Source organism: Cavia porcellus, unplaced genomic scaffold, assembly GCF_034190915.1.
Source record: "Cavia porcellus strain 051 isolate PalLab524CR breed Dunkin Hartley unplaced genomic scaffold, mCavPor4.1 scaffold_38, whole genome shotgun sequence".
In the NCBI taxonomy this organism is placed as follows: domain Eukaryota; kingdom Metazoa; phylum Chordata; class Mammalia; order Rodentia; family Caviidae; genus Cavia; species Cavia porcellus.
In genome coordinates this window covers 9,685,867-9,703,579 of record NW_026947521.1, presented here as the reverse complement: position 1 = coordinate 9,703,579, position 17,713 = coordinate 9,685,867, and the positions used below count along the sequence as shown (strand labels likewise).

The following is a 17,713-nucleotide window of genomic DNA, read 5'->3' as shown; positions in this document are numbered from 1 at the left end:
TCGGTAGCTGGCCAGGGTGAGCCCTGGACCAAAATTAAGCTTTTTTTTTTATTATTTCACTGTCCCTGTACCATACATCCTGGGAGCTCAGACCAGGGCTATGTGCCCACTGGTCCTCTGGCCTAGATATCCTCTGGGCTTCCCGGAGGTGGCCAGAGTGGCCACAGTCTTGGCCTTTTTGGGAGGGAGGCAGAGTACCCAGCAAATCTCAGGTCAGACCATTTCTCTGAACTGGGCATTGCTACCCAATCTCGTGGGCAGGAAGGAGATCCCAGGAGGCCAGATGGATGGCTCCCCCACCCCCACGTACACCCTTATCTCTCCTACCAGCTGGGGAGGAAATTGCTTTGAGCTGCTTTCTGCCAGGCATACAGCCCAGCACAGAACTCCCCCTGAGCCCCTGGGATTGGATTGGGGTTTCCCAACTGACCCCTGAAGCCTGGACTCCGGGCCCTATATAACCTCCTGCAGCTATGGGCTTCTCCCAGCCTCATCTGGGCCTACAGGGAGTCGTGAGACCTGGGGAGGGACATACTGAGTAGAAGAAACCCTGTCTTGTCTCCTCTTCAATTACTTGTGAGTGCCTTTCCTTCTTTGAGCCACTGTTTCCCCAGTTGTCAGGGAGAAGCTGATGTGTCCTGAGGCTGTGGCTCCCTGAGGCTCAGTTCCCAGCTTGTCTCTTCTGGAGCATGGTCTTAGCTCACCCTGACAGGGCCTAAAGAAGGATGCTCCAAGGTGGGGTTTGGGGTTGGGAGGGTCCCCCTCCCACATTGGGGAAGCTGGTCTGTGGTCCTTGGTGAAGCCACAGCTTCCTGAAGCCCCTGATCCCTGGTCAGCTGTCTCCCATGAGGAGGTGTCCTTGGCACTGGTGGCAGTGCAGGTGGAGTGGTCCAGGATGGGCCCAGACATCCTCAGAGGGGCACGGCCTCTGCCTCTGTCCTGCCATCTAGGTCAGCAGCCTCCCTCCAGAGCCTCTCCCAGCAGCCTCTCCCCTTGCTCGGAGGTGTGAGCTTGTTACAGGCATGCAGGCTATTGTTAGAAACCGTGGCCTGCCCCCTTCAGATGTTCCCTGGCAGGGCCCAGCATGCAGTGGCCCCATCCCAGAGACCTCTTCACTCCCTCAGCAGTGGCAATGGGAATGGCAGGAGGAAGCTTAGAGGAAGGAGGCCGGCAGGAGGCCCTCCTACTGGGCCTCAAGTTCTACATCTCTGACCTGGGAGGTTGGCACCTACAAGTCCCAGGAGGAGGGTTCCAGGCCATGCCATGTTCTCAGGCCTTGGATTTCTGTCCTCTGTGTGGACTGCTTCCTTGAGGAAGATGCTTCCCTAGAAGGAAACTCAATCAGGTCCCAAGAAGAGGCCTTCATGGAAACTCCATATCAGCGTGGCCACCAGTTTCTGGTGTCTTCTCAGCATGGAGAAACCAGACATATCTAGAGCACTGGGAAAGAGAGGGAAGGAAAGGAACCACATGTGCAGGCTTCCTATTGGATCCACCTGTGGACATTGTTTCATCTGGTCCCCAAGGCAGACCTGGGATCTTGGTATTGCCAACCCATGTCACAGATGGAGAAACTGAAGCTGTGAGAGAACAGGCAGGTGCTTCACATGGAAGCTGTGCTGCCCTCTAGAGCACCAGGCAGGGGACAGGAAGCTGCCCATACTGCTTGTCTGGTGAGGCCAGGGCTGGCCTGGCAATGAAAGTGCTCAACCCCCACAGTCAGAACCAACACCTACAAGGGGTTTTAATGAAATATAAAGAGCGAAGCAAATATTTGCCAAGGGCAGCTGCCTGGCAGGTGACCCGGGGCCCCAGCCCATGGCAGATGCACAGGTACTGAGCAGTTTCTCCCAGCAACATCAGCAGACCGTGTCTGGGGCACTGTTGAGGATGGGGTAGGGTAAGCATCCTTCCAAGCTAGGGCCCCCTCCTAGCCTGAGTGGATTCACCTCTGCCCCGTTCAGGAAGCTCAGACTTAGCCATGCTGGGACCTCAGCCTTGCAGGGTCAGAGCCATTTGCACACTACTGTGCACTACCCTGCCCGCATCCCTCATCACTTGTCCCCAGGCACTGGCACTCGAGATCTCTGTGGGATACACAAGTCTGCCCACCTGGAGGAAATGCTCGTGCTGTTCTCACTGTGGCAAAGCCAGGTCCCTGTGGGCTGCAGCTGCCCAGAGCGCCTGGCCCTTTTTACCTGCACTGTGTACACTAGTGGGAGCCCGCTCAGCTGCAAGCCCATCAGAGACATTGTCACCTTCACCTTCAATATTGAGCACCTCTCAGTTCATGAGACCCTACCATACGCTCTGTGCCATTTCCATGGCTGAGATCATGATAGAGGCAAAATTACAAGTTATGAAGAAAAGAAAAACAAGTGATACAAAAAGAAAAGAAGTCATCTAACCTTGGTGCTTCTGTCTTTAAGACCAGAGTGATTCATAGAGAAGAGCAGTGACAGTGGGCTATGACAGCCGGGGACACTTTCTAGGTATGGCCCGAGGCTTTCTCTGGCTCCTGTATGGCATCCATTCATTTGTTTCCTGCTGCCTGTGTGTATTGAGGCAATCACACAAGTTTCTGGTGGCTGCCTGTGCCAAGCATGGAGGCACAGAGTGAGGGATATGGAAGAGACCCCTGCCTCATGGAGGACTATCATTTTAGTGGGAGAATTTCACTCGAATGCGGAGGAAATCCATGAGGAGGAAGCATCCTGGTGAGGTGGAAGGTAGGGCCTGACCGTGGAAGAGGTCAAGAGAAGCTGGAGGAAGGACACAGGCCTGGCAAGCCTGATACTGAAGCCCCAAGGCAAGAAAGGACCTGAGAGAAGGCCAATGTAGCAGACAGTGGTGGGTCCTGGGCACAGTTTAGGAGGTGGGGTGAGCAGGAATTGGGGGCCAGGGTGCTGAGCTGGCGGATGGAGTGCATTCCCAGATGCTGGGTGATAAGGTGGTGCTTGGTTGAGAATGGATTGGAGGGGCAGGGAGCCTGCCTTTGTGATGCCCACTTAGGGACTCAGCCCCAGCAGTCCAGGAGGCTGCCATCTGGAGCCCACACTGGCTACTGTCTCTGCAGCCAGGACACTGGCCGTCTTGGGACTGCTAGACTGCTAGCTGGAAGATCTGCAGTCTGTTTCAACTTCCTTATCAGAGGTTGGGCAATTATCTGGATGTTTGTAATTGGATCACACTGGACTCAGGTGGGCAATGCCTCCATTACAAAGGGGGCCTAAAGGACCCGGATCAGATCAGTGAGGACTGGCTGTGAGGAAGGGGGAAGGATGAGAGGAGCCCAGGCTGGCTGTCAGGTTTTTCTGCTCAGCTGTACGAATGGCAGTGTCACTGTGAGATGGGGAGGAACAGGTTTTGGATGAGTCCAGGTGGAAACAGGGAGAAGGCTGGATGTGTGAACCAATCTGTCACTCTCGTCTACCTGTGTGTTGTGCGTAACAGAAGCAAGAAACCTGGGGTGTCTCAGGGACTAAACAGAAAGGAAAAGGAAGATTGTCCTCCCTTAGGTGAGGAGGAGTGTTGCTGATTATCTTTGGGGTTCCATGGGATATGGGCCACACAGCCGCATCCTGGGCGCCCCTGAGCAGTGAGACTCCCCTCAGGGTACTTACAGTGAGGCCCCAGACCAATAGCACGCACAGCCAGGGACATTCTCAGCAGAATTCCTGCTGCCTTGGCACAGCAAGGGTGGGAGGAGAGGGGATGTGCGTTTCCTTCAGGGCTGTGGGCAGCTGTGCAGCCCACCTCACAGCAACATCTGGAGCCCAGGGAGCCCAGCCAGTTCTCTGCTCATCTCCCCATGGTCCCCTGCTCTATTGCTGGGTTCCTGGCTCCTGTGTGTTTTCCGGGTATGCCTGACTTCCCCAGCGAGACCATGAGCTCCAAGAAAGCAGGACCAAACTTTCCTCCCTGGTTCCCACCCAAAGTGGCTCTCGGGCACTGACTCAGGCTGGTGTCCTGGGGACACAGAAGAGAAATTTGCGGCTCTCTAAGGGCTATCTGCCTGAGACCCAGGGCAGAAGGGCCCCACTGGGTCTAGAGTGATGTCTTGCTCACAACAAGGAGTATGGGGGCTCTTTGCAGCTCTTTTCAGACCTCCCAGGGGAATCTGGGACACCACATTCCTGATGGCTCCAGGCCCCTTCTCAGGTCCATGCTCTGGAGGGACTTCTGCTTTTGAGTATACTCCTTGATCCTTTCACCTCAGCTGTGTGTGGGGGTGGCACAGACAGAGTTTGGCTGAGGGCTGAGGTCCCTCACTGTGAGATAAAGTCAGGGAAAAGAGGTGAGCCAGGTTTTGGTGTAGTTTTAAGAAAGTTTCAAGCCTGACTCTCCAGGGCATTATTATGGTGTATTCTTGTCAGGATAGGGCCATAGCATGTATTTTCTTTAATAGTTTGTTAGCCTGATTTACAACTTTAAGTATGCAAACCTGTGGCTTGTGGCTGTCTGTCCATTCTTGTCCTGGGTATTTCATGATGAAGAGCAGACCTGCCCCTGTGATGCCCAGCTTGGTACTTAGCCCCAGCTGTCCAGGAGGCTGCCATCCTGAGCCCACACTGGCCACTGTCTCTGCAGCCAGAGCATTGGCTATCTTGGGACTACCAGACCAATAGCTGGAATAGTCTGTTTCATTGGGCCTCAGTTTCCCCTTCTGAAATAGGCTTCAGCTGATTTCTCAGTGGCATTTTGCCCCAAAGCTCCTTTCCAGAGAGGTGTATTTGCCTAGGAATGGAATAGAAGAATCAGAATGTGGGGCTGGTGGATGGAGGTACCCTCAAGTCTCAAAGACCAGAAGCAGTGCCAGAACTTCAAAGCCCTCCCTTGACTTCCCTTCACCCCTCATTTCCTCACTGCCTGTCATGCAGGTAGGGTAGGGTGCTGGGCCCTGCCACACCACAGCTCCTGCACAGGGCCAGTGGGCTGCAGAAGAGTAGCTGTCAGTGGGTTCTGGTGGAGGGGCGCTGCTGAACTTTACTCCAGGAGAACCCTGCCACTGGTGCTTATTAACAAATCATAAAGATTAATTATTAATAATAACTTGTCTGTTCATAATGGCTCATAATTTATTAAATACTTCTATACTCAGTATTAAGTATTTTAAATATATAATTTAATTCTTTTGACAACCCACTCAATTAATTTTGATCACCGTTTTCCAGATGAGAAAACCTCATCAGGGAGGTTTGAGGGCTTCCTCAAGGTCAGGCAGCTACGAACTGAGTGGGAGCCAGGCCTGGGAAACATGGAACCTGCTGTCTCTGCAGTGCCCACTGCCCCAGTCCTGGGCCCTGAACACTGAAGGACAGGGACAGGGACGCATTGAGCCTTGGGCCCAGCTCCAGTCCATGGTTCCCTAGGCACCTCAGCCTGGCTGGCTTCTCTGTGGTGTTCTCCTCTCGAGGCTACACAGAGCTTCAGGTGTCTTCCTCCCACGCATCCTGGGTGGCTGCCTGTCCCGTGGGAGGCCCGCATCTGCACAGGTGCCAGGAGCATCACTGTGGGCCCTCCAGCCTGCACTCTGCCTCTTTTAGGGCCTGGCCTGGTGCCCTCCCTCCCCAGCCCTAGCCCGGACCTGCACTGTGTTGCTCTGGGAGAGAGGCCTGGGTGGTGCCACAGCTACCATAGGGTCTGATGGGAGGGCTCTCTGTGCCTCCTGCCACCCATTGTCTGTGCAATGTCTCTACCTCTGCTGGCAGATCTTTCACATGACCTACGACCTGGCCAGTGCCGTGGTGCGCATCGTGAACCTCATCGGCATGATGCTCCTGCTCTGCCACTGGGACGGCTGCCTGCAGTTCCTGGTTCCCATGCTGCAGGACTTCCCCAGTGACTGCTGGGTGTCCCTCAATGACATGGTGGTGAGTGTCCCCAGCTGGTCCCGCTTCTGGGCTGGAGTCACTTCTTTGGAGGCACAAATAGGTAGAGTGGATCAGGAAGTCAGAACCCCCAAGTACCAGTATAGAGGACTGGAGGCCCCAGCCAGGTACAAAGGGCACGTGACTCTACCACTGCAGGCCCAAGAATTTGCTGCCAGGCCACAAATCTGCTCACAACACTCTTGGCTGTGAGCTCTCACTACCACCTCCTTACCTCTACTGCAGTCACAGGCCTTGATATGGCGTCTGATTGCACCCAAGGACACAGACTTGGGTGACCCTGGGTGGGTTGGCACAGCAAAGCTGACCTGGTGGTCCTGCCCTTCTCCCATGCCTAGGAGCTGGTCCTTAGACAGCAGAAGGCTGCTAGAGCATTGTTTGCGACCCATGCAGACCGCCAGATTGTACGTGGCCACTCACTGCTCTAGGGTCAGACCTAGGCTATCTCTAGCTCCCCAAACACACATCCTGGTCACAAGTGAAGTCCTGATCAAGGAGGGCCGGCAGGATGAAGCCCGACCCTGTGGGTGGGTGAGAAAATTGGACTCAGGATCTCAAGGTAAAGCCCACAACCCTGCTATGGACAGGAGGGGCTTTGGTAGGGTGGGGGAACCCTGTCCCGCTGTGCCATTTTTCTGGCTCTTACTCCAGGAAATCCCCTAGACTCCTTCCCAAACTGTTTGGTTTAGTCTGAAGGCAAATATTCAGAGCGCCAGGGGAGGAAAAGCTGGCTTTGAAAGAGGTGGAAGAGACCCTGAGGCGATTTCAGCATCAAACAGGCCTTTACAAAACAAGCCTTAGAAATCTTTTGATGACGAATTGAATTCCTGGTCGCTAGAGTCTGGCAGTGAGGTGGAAGCTCTGAGTGGAGGTAGCTGGGGGCTGCCCTGTTCCCCTGGGGATCATCCCTGTGCACTCCGATGTAGTCCAGACTGAGCCACCTGCCCCAAGGAACTAGCTCCCCTCTAGTCCAGGATGGCGATCTTGAACATGGCATGCAGCTCTGTGGGCTCTTTTACTGTCCTTCCTGCCTTTTCTGGGGATAGTCAGGTGCCCACAGAAATGCGTAGGGCCCAGGGCAGGGGTTCTGCAGGTTGTGCCCAGGGTGAGTTTCCTCACAGGTGCTCCCCTGTGAGCAGAGACACTGAGGAGGTAGGGCTGGGAGACTCTGTCACTTGGGGCAGTTTCCACTGTGTGTGGTGACAGCTCTCCACATGCGCGGAATTCAAGAGGTGGCCCTTGTGAGCCTGGTGTTCCCACACCAAGCCTTCTCAAGACACCAACTGGCTTTGCAGACAAAAATAGCCAAGAGCCTTGTGGACCCCCTCTCTCCTGTCCCATGTACTGAACCAGAGTTCATCTTTGGGGGCGGTGGGAGGAGACCAGCCCTGACAGGTGTAGGCAGATGTGGGCAGCCTTCTGCAGGAGCCTGGTTCACTCAGTTTTAATTTCTGCTCACCCAAAAGGAGGCCAGTGCCTGCAGCGTGGTCTGTAGAGCCATTCCTCAGGGGAGGTGCAGATTGTTGTACAATTGAGGTCAGTGGGGAAATGGGCTTTACTTGGCAGCTATTTGGGTATGGGGTGCGGTGGAGCTGTTTTAACAAGTGAAGGAAAGGAGGGTGACTCTTCCTGGAGTCTTTTGCTACTCAGCCGAGAGACTCCAGGCTGCCCGGTTGGGCTAAGGGGTCAGAAAAAGGGATAGGCTGGCTCCTAGCTTGCTGATAGATCTTCCAGTCTCAGGCTGAACCTCACTGCAAGAGGAAGGCCTAAGGGAGAAATAACTGTCACCGCAGGTTGCAGGTGGGCTTCCCTTTCCCCACCCAAGGCCTTCGGCCAACGGCAAGCCTGGAAGCCATGCTGGGAAGTTAGGAATCTTTGGGTAGCAGTGGGCAAAGCCTTCCTTCTCAGAGGCCTCTACCCATTCACCACTCCCTTCTGTCCACCCATGCATCTGTCCACAGAACAACTCCTGGGGGAAGCAGTACTCCTACGCCCTCTTCAAGGCCATGAGCCACATGCTGTGCATCGGGTATGGGAAGCAGGCGCCCGTAGGCATGTCTGACGTCTGGCTCACCATGCTCAGCATGATCGTGGGTGCCACCTGCTATGCCATGTTCATCGGCCATGCCACCGCCCTCATCCAGTCCCTGGACTCTTCCCGGCGCCAGTACCAGGAGAAGGTAGGTTAGAGAGCTGCATCTACACAGGGCCCTCTCAGGAGGACCTGCCCTTTGATCCTTTGTGAGACAGAGCACACAGGGCTGGTAGTGGGCTGCCAGGCCCCTAGGTGTCCAGCCCTATGATGGGGACTGCTGGTGTGCGGGAAGTGGGAGGGCACCTCCTAGAGAAACTCACTTCATCCCATAGCCTTCCACCTGTGAGTGTCTTTTCATCTGTACCTACATTCCCTTCTTCCTGCTGTGACTGTGACTGGTCCCTCCGTACCAAAGGAGAGATGCCCTCAGTGTGGACAACCAGTAGGACCTTAAATTTAAGGCCTCATCCTGCTCTGCCTCTTGGCATCTTACAGGAGTTCTCACTGCTCCTACGCTTCCCAATGGGTTTCTGTGATTGGACAGTTCTCTCCCACTTCTCTGGCCAGTCCTTGCTCTCCTTCGCTGATTTCTCTTCTCGGTCACCATGTGGTGGCTGGGCCCTAAGCTCTCTGATCCCACCTAGATGTCCTAGGTATTATTCCAGCACCCCCGCCCCCGCATGCTCTGCATCCAGGTTCAGCAGCCGAGCCCAATTATATAACCAGCCCCACCCCACTCTCAGCTCCAGTGTTCATTGGATATCTCCTTGGACACCAAGATCATCATGTCAAAATCAGAACACTTTCCTCACCCCCACGCTCCTCCCCATCTCGCTAATGGACAGCAGGAACCATGCTTGCCATCTCTTGACATTTGTGCTCACCTCAAAGTAGTGTCTCCCTTCTGTCTGTCCCAGCTGGCCTCTGTCCATCTTTGTCTCCAGCTTTTTCCTCTCCCTGGATTTCTGCAGCACCTTCCTCACTGCGGTGACTGGGCACTGAGGCCTGAAGTCAGGCTGCCTTGGGTCGCCCTGACGTCTACCCCCAGGGGCTCTGGGGGCTTGGGCATGCTGCTGCTCATTGCCGTGCCCCATCCCCATCCCTAAGATGAGACGGTTTGAGGAGTTCCATCCTAGGGCCTGTGAGGAGTCACGTAACCCCCGCATTGGGTTCGTGGAGGAAGACACTGGCTAAGCAGGCTCTTCTCTGGCGCTTTACAAAGCAGGGGGAGATTTTAAAAAATATAAATCAAATTGAATTGAATTGTTCCCCTGCATAAGACTCTTGAGAAATTACATATTGCTCCATAGATGTACATTAGCGTTCAGTGGCATGTGAGGGCCACGATCTAGCCCTTCTTACATTCAGATCCTGCCCGGGCTCCCTGCTGCCCATCTCCACTGGGCTCTCTCTGCTGGAACTCCCCTCCTGTTTCTCCTGATAGCTTCACATCTCAGCCTCAGCATTGCTTCCTGCGACCACTTAGCTCCCCCATCGTGTGGCCTCATAGCACCCTCTATTTCTCCGTACAGCACTTTGCCCTCCTGTAATTAATTAATCATGTGTAGCCATGTGTTTAATAGCTGTCTCCCCTATCCAGGCCATGGCCCCCTGAGGGTAGGATCCAGCTGTGTTGTTCCTGGCATATGGCACACAGTAGGGCTCAGTAGTTACGGACTCACGGGCTGCCCATCTGCCTGGGCTGCTGTCCCCTGTGGGGTAAATGACAGATGGAAACCTTTCAGGTGTGGAGGCCCAGTTCTGGTGACATCAAGAGGAGAGCTTGAGAAAGCCTCTAGGAGTGGGGGAGGGCAGAGGCGCTTGTCTCATGGAAAGTGGGGGAGAACTTGGCCAGTCACGTGAACATGAGCAAAATGCGTGAAGGTGGTGGAAGAAACCAGCCCGGTCGGTCAGAACAAAGCATACTAGGTTAGGCGTGGAGGGTGAGGGAGGGGAGGTAGAGCAGGATTGGCTTGTAAAGATCAGGATTTAACCCAGGCCAGGTGAAGGTCCACTGGAGGGTAGGATCAGACCCAACCTCAGAATAGTTCAGGGCTTTAGTGTGTGACCTGGGCTCAGTCTGAGACCAGCTTGGAGGTTCAGTCTGGTACCAGGATCCCAGGATAAGTTCAGAAAAAGCAATAGAGCCAGAGTCAAGCTGCATGTGACTTCTCTGAGATTTCCCCTTATTTTATCCTTAGCTGATGGCTCTGTAAGTCTGCCTGGTCTTGCTGATTTACCCATGCACCTCTCTGAAGTGTCTTACCTTCAGCTGTCCCCACTACTGTCTCTCTCCTGGACCAAGGGGGCAACCTTTTAACGCCTGCCCCATGTCCATGGGGGGAATTCTCTAAAGCACAGCTCCAGATGGGCTGCTGCCTCTGCCCCCTAACCAGCTAGGAAGCCACTGCTTCCTGAGAGTCACACAGTGTAGAGCAGACGGGGCAGGTCAGTCAGAAGGACTGTGGGGAATGTCCTGCCCCAGACCAGAGTTACCCATTGGCATCTCTGCGGAACCCTAATACTTAACAAGGGGCTCTCCAGATCCTCACTGGTCCTGAGGCTAAAAAAGGAAAGAGTGTGTTGTTGCCTAATCAGTACCTCCTGTGCCTTGTCCTCTTGTCCCTAGGGCCCCACACTCCCCTGCTATACCCCAGGAACAGTCTGAGCAACGTGTGGTCTTCTCTGCCAGGATGGGCAGGGCCATTCCTTATTTGGTCTGAGGCCTGGGGACTTAGAATGCTCACAAAGCTCTTACACCTCTACTTGAAAGTCCTCTTTCCCCATGTATTCCCTGGGGCTGGAGCTGTTCTCAACAAGGTGACTCAGGGTCTTGGGCACATACATACCTTATAAAGGGTCAGGCATCCACTTCTGCCTCCTGTTACAAGCCACCAAGAGCGTTCCCAGTGTAATGCAGGAGTGACAGATGTTCAGGGGAAACCTGATCCCCTTCCTGACCAGCTGGCATCCTATAACTAGGCTCTGGACAGACCCTGAGTCCTCTCCCCATCTCCGCATTACTGAGCACTTTGATGGACCCCCTGTCTGTCCAAGAAAGCCCATGGGGTCTGACCCTGGCTCTGGTCACCTGCTGGAGCTGTTGGAGCTGACATCTTGTCCCTGTTTCTGTCCTTAGTATAAGCAGGTAGAGCAGTACATGTCCTTCCACAAGCTCCCACCTGACACTCGGCAGCGCATCCACGACTACTATGAGCACCGCTACCAGGGCAAGATGTTCGATGAGGAGAGCATCCTGGGTGAATTAAGCGAGCCACTGCGGGAGGTGAGGTGGTGGCAGCCTGGGTGGGGCAGGGGCCAAGCTGGCCGGTGGGCAGCTCCCTTCACCTCCTTCTTCCTTGGAGCAGGAGATCATTAACTTTAACTGCCGAAAGTTGGTGGCTTCCATGCCGCTATTTGCCAACGCAGACCCCAACTTCGTGACGTCCATGCTGACCAAGCTACGCTTCGAGGTCTTCCAGCCAGGAGACTACATCATCCGAGAAGGCACCATCGGCAAGAAGATGTACTTCATCCAGCACGGCGTGGTCAGTGTGCTCACCAAGGGCAACAAGGAGACTAAGCTGGCTGATGGCTCCTATTTTGGAGGTGAGGTGGCCAGGGGCCTGTGGGGGAGGAGAGGACCACACTGGGAGAGAACCCTGGTGGGTGAGGTCCTGGAGGTGGTGTCTTCGAGCCCAGCACAGGGTGCCTCCATCCATTCCGGCTGCTGTAACACAGTGCTACAAGCTGGGCATGAGTAAACCACAGAGACTCATCTCTCCTAGCCATGCAGCTGGAGGTCTGAGATCAGAGGGCCAACATGGTCAGCTCCAGGAAGGGTCAGCTTGCAGGCTACAGGTGGTCACCATCTTGCTGTGTCTTTGTGTGCCTGAGAGATGATGTGCCATCTCTCTGGCCTAATGTTGGGGCAGGAATCTCACTTTTGAGAGCTCCGCTCTTGTGACCAAATCACCTCCCAAGCCCCATCTCCACATCCATCACATGGAGATCAGGGCTTCTGCCTCTGCAGTCCAGGAGACATGGGCACTCAGCCCATTGCAGAAGGGTGGCCCTAGATGGGAAGGTGTCATTTACTCATTTGGTATATAGTGTGGCTGCAGCCTTGGGATGGGACTTGTGAGCCCAAGAGGGTTCTGTACCAAACTGGGGATCAAGTTCAAGATGGGACAGCCTGCTGAGTCTGATGTCCCTGTAGAGATATGCCTGCTAACCCGGGGCCGGCGCACGGCCAGCGTGAGGGCTGACACTTACTGCCGCCTGTACTCGCTGAGTGTGGACAACTTCAACGAGGTGCTGGAGGAGTACCCCATGATGCGGCGGGCCTTCGAGACCGTGGCGCTGGACCGCCTGGACCGCATTGGTGAGGCTGGACGGGAGGGTTCCCTACTGCATGAGCTCACTTGCTAACCCTGGGTCCTGTGCTGGCCTGAGCTTGCTCTTCATTTTGTGACCCAGGCAAGAAGAACTCCATCCTCCTCCACAAAGTCCAGCATGACCTCAACTCAGGAGTCTTCAATTACCAGGAGAACGAGATAATCCAGCAGATTGTGCAGCATGACCGAGAGATGGCCCACTGTGCGCACCGTGTTCAAGCTGCTTCTGCCACCCCAACCCCCACACCTGTCATCTGGACCCCGCTGATCCAGGCACCGCTGCAGGCTGCCGCGGCCACTACATCTGTGGCCATTGCCCTCACCCATCACCCTCGCCTGCCCGCCGCCATCTTCCGCCCTCCACCGGGCCCTGGGCTCGGGAGCCTCGGGGCCGGGCAGACACCCAGGCACCTGAAGCGGCTGCAGTCGCTGATCCCATCTGCGTTGGGTTCTGCCTCACCCGCCAGCAGCCCATCCCAGGTGGACACGCCATCCTCCTCCTCTTTCCACATCCAACAGCTGGCTGGATTCTCCGCGCCCGCTGGACTGAGCCCCCTGCTGCCATCCTCTAGCTCTTCCCCACCACCCAGGGCCTGTGGTTCCCCATCAGCCCCCACACCATCCTCCGCTGCAGCTGCCACCACCACAGCTGGTTTTGGCCACTTCCACAAGGCGCTGGGGGGCTCCCTGTCCTCTTCTGACTCCCCGCTGCTTACCCCACTGCAGCCAGGTGCCCGATCCCCACAGGCTGCCCAGCTGCCACCCCCGCTGCCGGGTGCCCGAGGAGGCCTGGGGCTCCTGGAGCATTTCTTGCCACCCCCACCCTCATCCAGGTCTCCATCATCCAGCCCTGGGCAGCTGGGCCAGCCTCCTGGAGAGTTGTCCCAAGGGCTGGCCACTGGTCCACCAAGTACACCAGAAACACCCCCACGGCAGGCTGAGCAACCATCCTTCGTGGTGGGAGCCTCGGGGGTGGCTTCCCCTGTAGCCTTTACCCCCCGAGGAGGCCTCAGCCCCCCTGGCCATAGCCCAGGCCCCCCAAGAACTTTCCCCAGTGCCCCACCCCGGGCATCTGGCTCCCATGGCTCCTTGCTCCTGCCACCTGCATCCAGTCCCCCAGCCCCCCAAGTCCCACAGCGCCGGGGCACACCTCCCCTCACCCCTGGCCGCCTCACCCAGGACCTCAAGCTCATCTCAGCCTCTCAGCCAGCCCTCCCCCAGGACGGGGCACAGACTCTCCGCAGAGCCTCCCCACACTCCTCGGGGGAGTCTGTGGCTGCCTTCCCACTTCTCCCCAGGGCCGAGGGGGGCAGTGGGGGCAGTGGGAGTAGTGGGGGCCTCGGTCCCCCCGGGAGGCCCCCTGGTGCCATCCCTGGCCAGCATGTCACTCTGCCTCGGAAGACATCCTCAGGTTCTCTGCCACCCCCTCTTTCTTTGTTTGGGGCAAGAGCCACCTCTTCTGGGGGCCCCCCTCTGACTGCTGCACCCCAGAGGGAACCTGGAGCCAGATCTGAGCCAGTGCGTTCCAAACTGCCGTCCAATCTATGAGCAGGGCCCTCTCTCCCGCCCCTTTTTTCTCCCTTCTTTCAGGTTTAACTGTGATTAGGAGATATACCAATAACAATAATAATTATCATTTTAAAAAAAACCCACACACACCCCAGAAAAAAAAAAGACAGCAGAAAATAACCAGGTATTCTTAGAGCTATAGATTTTTGGTCACTTGCTTTTATAGACTATTTTAATACTCAGCACTAGAGGGAGGGAGGGAGGGAGGGAAGGGCAGGCAGGCGAGGCCCAGGGCAGAAACCAGAGGAAGGTGGGAGGGGACTCGGGCGGGGTGGGTGGAGGTGACCCTGTGTGGGCTTCCTGGAGCAGGCCTGTCATTGAACTTGTTTTAGAGCAAGAGCTCCTACCAGTCCCTTGGCTGTGAACTTGGAGCCCCACTCGGCTGGGGGTCACCTAGTTCCCCCAGGAAGCGTCTGCCTTGGGTGTTTTTCTGGAGAGCTTCAGACTTTTGAGTCCTTGGAAGAAGGGACAAACTCGGGCCAGGGCCCCAAGGGCCTTGCATTTTTTTTCTACTGTAACCATAGCAAGACATGTACATGTATATGTATATGTATATGTATGTAAGATGTGTATATGTATAGCTATGTAGCACTCTGTAGAGCCATGTAGATAGCAGCTCATGTGCGCACACGCGTGTGCAGTCTGGTCTCACCCTTTCGCCAGGACACCCAGGTCACCTTACATCCAGCAATCGGCTGTGGCCCACAGGCTGGGCGCTGCAGGCTCTGTGGGATCCCCAGGACCTCCAGCAGGCCCCCTTTTTCCGTCACTGGGCCCAAGTCCAGCCCTGGCCCAACCTGTCATTACCATCCGGAAGTGGAAGACCCCCGGCCAAGCCTCTCTTCCCAGGGTCCCAAGCACACCCCATCTCCTCTGTGGCCCTTGGTTTCCAGCTGCACAGGGGGAGGCCAGGGGACTATTTATTGAGTCTGCTTTGTGCCAAGCACTGGTTTTGCACTTTACATATTAACTCCTCCAGTTTCACAAAGGCTGTGAGGTAGATAATTCAATTCTCTGCATTTCACAGAAGAGCAAATTGAGTTGGGATAATTTTCCCAGAATCACAGAAGTAGCAGTGGCAGGGCTAAGACTGATTTGGGGTTTGAATCCATCCTTCCTGAAGCCAAAGCCTGTGTTCTTTCCATCAGAAAACTGTTTGATGGCCCCCAAGCATGGTGTGGAGGGAAGAGACCCAAGTTTAGCAGCAGTTAGGTCTGGGTTCAAATTCCAGCCCTGCCACTTTTAGTTGTGTAAACTTGGGCAAGTTTTCTGATCTTTCTGAGTTTCTTACCTCATTTGTAAAATGAGAATAATTATGGCATTGCCTCACAAAAATCTATGAGGACAAGAGAAGAAAAACGTGAAACGCCCAGCCCAGCGCCTGGCACACAGCATAGTAGGTGCTCAATAAATCACATTTCTTCTGCCCCTCTTCATGTGCCCAGCCCATTACTCACACAAGCTATGGTGAAAACCCAGGGAGCCTTGGATGAAGGCTCCAAGACTTAAAATCTCAGGACTCATGAGGTGGCTGGCCTTCCTAAGGGCCCAGGAAAGGTATGCAGCTGGGAGAGGGAAAATTCAGGCCAGGCCTTGGGATGTGCAGGAGCTGGAGAGAAGGGCAGGCAGGGAGGGAGGAGGAATATGGGGTGGTGAAGTGCACAGTGAGAGGTTGCTGGGGTGGTTGATGGCGTTTGGAGCCAGCTTTGGGAGCAGATCCATGGGTGGATGTCTGAGCAAGGGCCTTGGATGCCACACCAACCAGGTGAGTTGTGCTTGGTTCTGAAAGCTGCCAGGAGCCACTGGCAGGTTTCCTATGTAAAAGCATCTCAGATGTCACCTGGGGCTCAGGAGTCCTCCCCAGCAGAGCTGTGTCAGGTAGAGGTAGTCCTGGCTGCAGGACTGAAATAATTCGGAGGGCTGGTCCTACCCTGTCCATGCAGAGCTGTCATACTCTGAGCCAGTGTTGGCCTGGTCAGGCTTGGTCCAGCACTGTGCTGAGATGTGAGGCAGGCAGGCTGGCTTTCCTGGAATTGGATGTGGGGGCTGCAAGCAATAACTCAGGCTTGAAGTTTTGTGATCCTAGGTGAAGCCACCTGGTCCTAGTTCCTCTGGGACTAGAGAGGCTGTGCAGGCCCAGGAGCCCTTCAGACCTGCAAGGATTTAAACAGCCACAACCTGAGTTCTCTGTTGCCGTGTCCTCGCCCATAAGGAAGGCAACTCAGAGACAGCAGCGGGACTTGATGTAAACCAGTCTGGTCCTGGAGGTGGCAGAAGTGGAGCTGGAGGGTCCGGGGCATAGAGTAAGGAGCCCCTTGCTATCAGGGCCTGGGTTGCCAAGCCACCCTCTTATTCTACATGCACGCATTTTATAAAAGCTCAGACCCAGCTGAGGCGCTCCTCCGAGACTGCGGGGTGGCCAGGTCCTGCCAGTGGGCACTCCTGTCCCCAGTCTCCCATGGAGCAGTTTTCAAATCTTCCACTTTTAAAAACAGATAACGGCAAAGCGCCGTATTGTATATTTTATTTAAATAAAAAAATTCCAGCAGATTCTGCTTGCTTCTAGGGGGTTGGGGGTGGGGTAATGTTAGTGGGCCCTGGAGTCTTGGAAGCCTGAAGGTGGTGAGCAGAGGAACGTCTTGCCCCCGCACCAGCATGTGCACCCCAAGAGCATGGAGTTGTGTTCTTGGCACCAGGGTGTGCACAGGAGTGTGACCCTGGTATGGGCACTGGTGTGCATCTGCTTACAGGCCGGTGGGGCCATTAAGGAGGGTGAAGGGTGTGTGTCCTTGACTCATGGAGGGGAAAGGAGAGGTGGGGGAGCTGTGAGACCCTGACAGCATTCCTGCCACCCAGCCACCCCACCACCAAGGTTCCAGGGCCACCAGCTGTCAGACGAAGAGGGTACTAAATTCCTATGAGCTCGTCTGGTTATTCTAGTGCCTAGACAGCAGTAGAGAAGGTAGCTGGGGACACAAGGTGACTGGGCTGGGGCAGGGCCTCATGGGGGTGGCTGAGGATGGGGCACAGCTGCTGTACCTGCCTGGGTTGGCAGCTTGAGGGCAGGCATCTCACTAACTCCTTACTGTGGTTCCGGGGTGAAGGCGTTGCTGGGTCTGGCCCCCCAGGCCCCCTTTCTTCCACCTCAGGCTTCATGAGGGTCCCAGCAGGCCCTGGGAGCTTGCTAGGTGGGGCAGTTTCCTAGGGCTGGGGAATGAAGTCCTTAGGCTCCTAGCAGTACTGGAGTGCCATCTCCTGCCCTCCCAGGAGGGGAAAGTCCTCAGAAAAGGGCAGGGAACCCACCAGCCATTCCCCATCACTACTTGTGGAGACTGTTTCTGTGGTAACAGGCCTAGGAGTCCCGTTGCTAAGGTATGCAGCTCAGCAGGCCCTGGCATCCCCATGACAACTGCCCCCTGTGGCCAGGCTGTGGTGTTTCCTTGGGGAAGCCTGCAGACACTGCACAGGTGGAGACAGACGCAACCACTGTGGGGGCAGCCTGGGCTCAGACAGCAGTGGCCATCTTAGGAAGCCTGTCCTCTGGGGTTAGGGGAGGCTTTGTGGACAGTCAGCCACCATGACGAGCCTGAGGACGCCAGGGGATTAGCTGTGAGTCCTTGCCCAACCACAAAGTGGGTGGCTGTACCAGTCACTGTCTTCTGTGGTACCTGATTCCAAAAGGACACTTAGGATGTGCCTACTGATGCTAGGCCCTGAGTGCGTCCCTATGACCTCCTTTCATGCTCTCAACCACCTCAGGGCAGAAGGAGCCTCAATATCAGTGAGCCAAGGACTGAGACTTGGAGAGGGGAGGGACCTTA

At 55.5% G+C, this 17,713-nt stretch overlaps 1 protein-coding gene across 1 annotated transcript in view; it reads left to right on the top strand.

Annotated features, from left to right (window-relative positions):
* Nucleotides 1-13,983, top strand: part of Hcn4 (hyperpolarization activated cyclic nucleotide gated potassium channel 4) — a 37,158-nt gene extending 23,175 nt beyond the window's left edge. The window contains exons 3-8 of the mRNA XM_003462191.5: nt 5,712-5,873; nt 7,853-8,071; nt 11,066-11,212; nt 11,295-11,535; nt 12,146-12,310; nt 12,406-13,983. Of these exons, the coding sequence (XP_003462239.2) occupies nt 5,712-5,873; nt 7,853-8,071; nt 11,066-11,212; nt 11,295-11,535; nt 12,146-12,310; nt 12,406-13,871 (2,400 nt within the window). The 3' untranslated portion in view covers nt 13,872-13,983. The remainder of the gene's footprint in view (nt 1-5,711; nt 5,874-7,852; nt 8,072-11,065; nt 11,213-11,294; nt 11,536-12,145; nt 12,311-12,405) is intronic.
* The last annotated feature ends 3,730 nt before the right edge of the window (nt 13,984-17,713 follow it).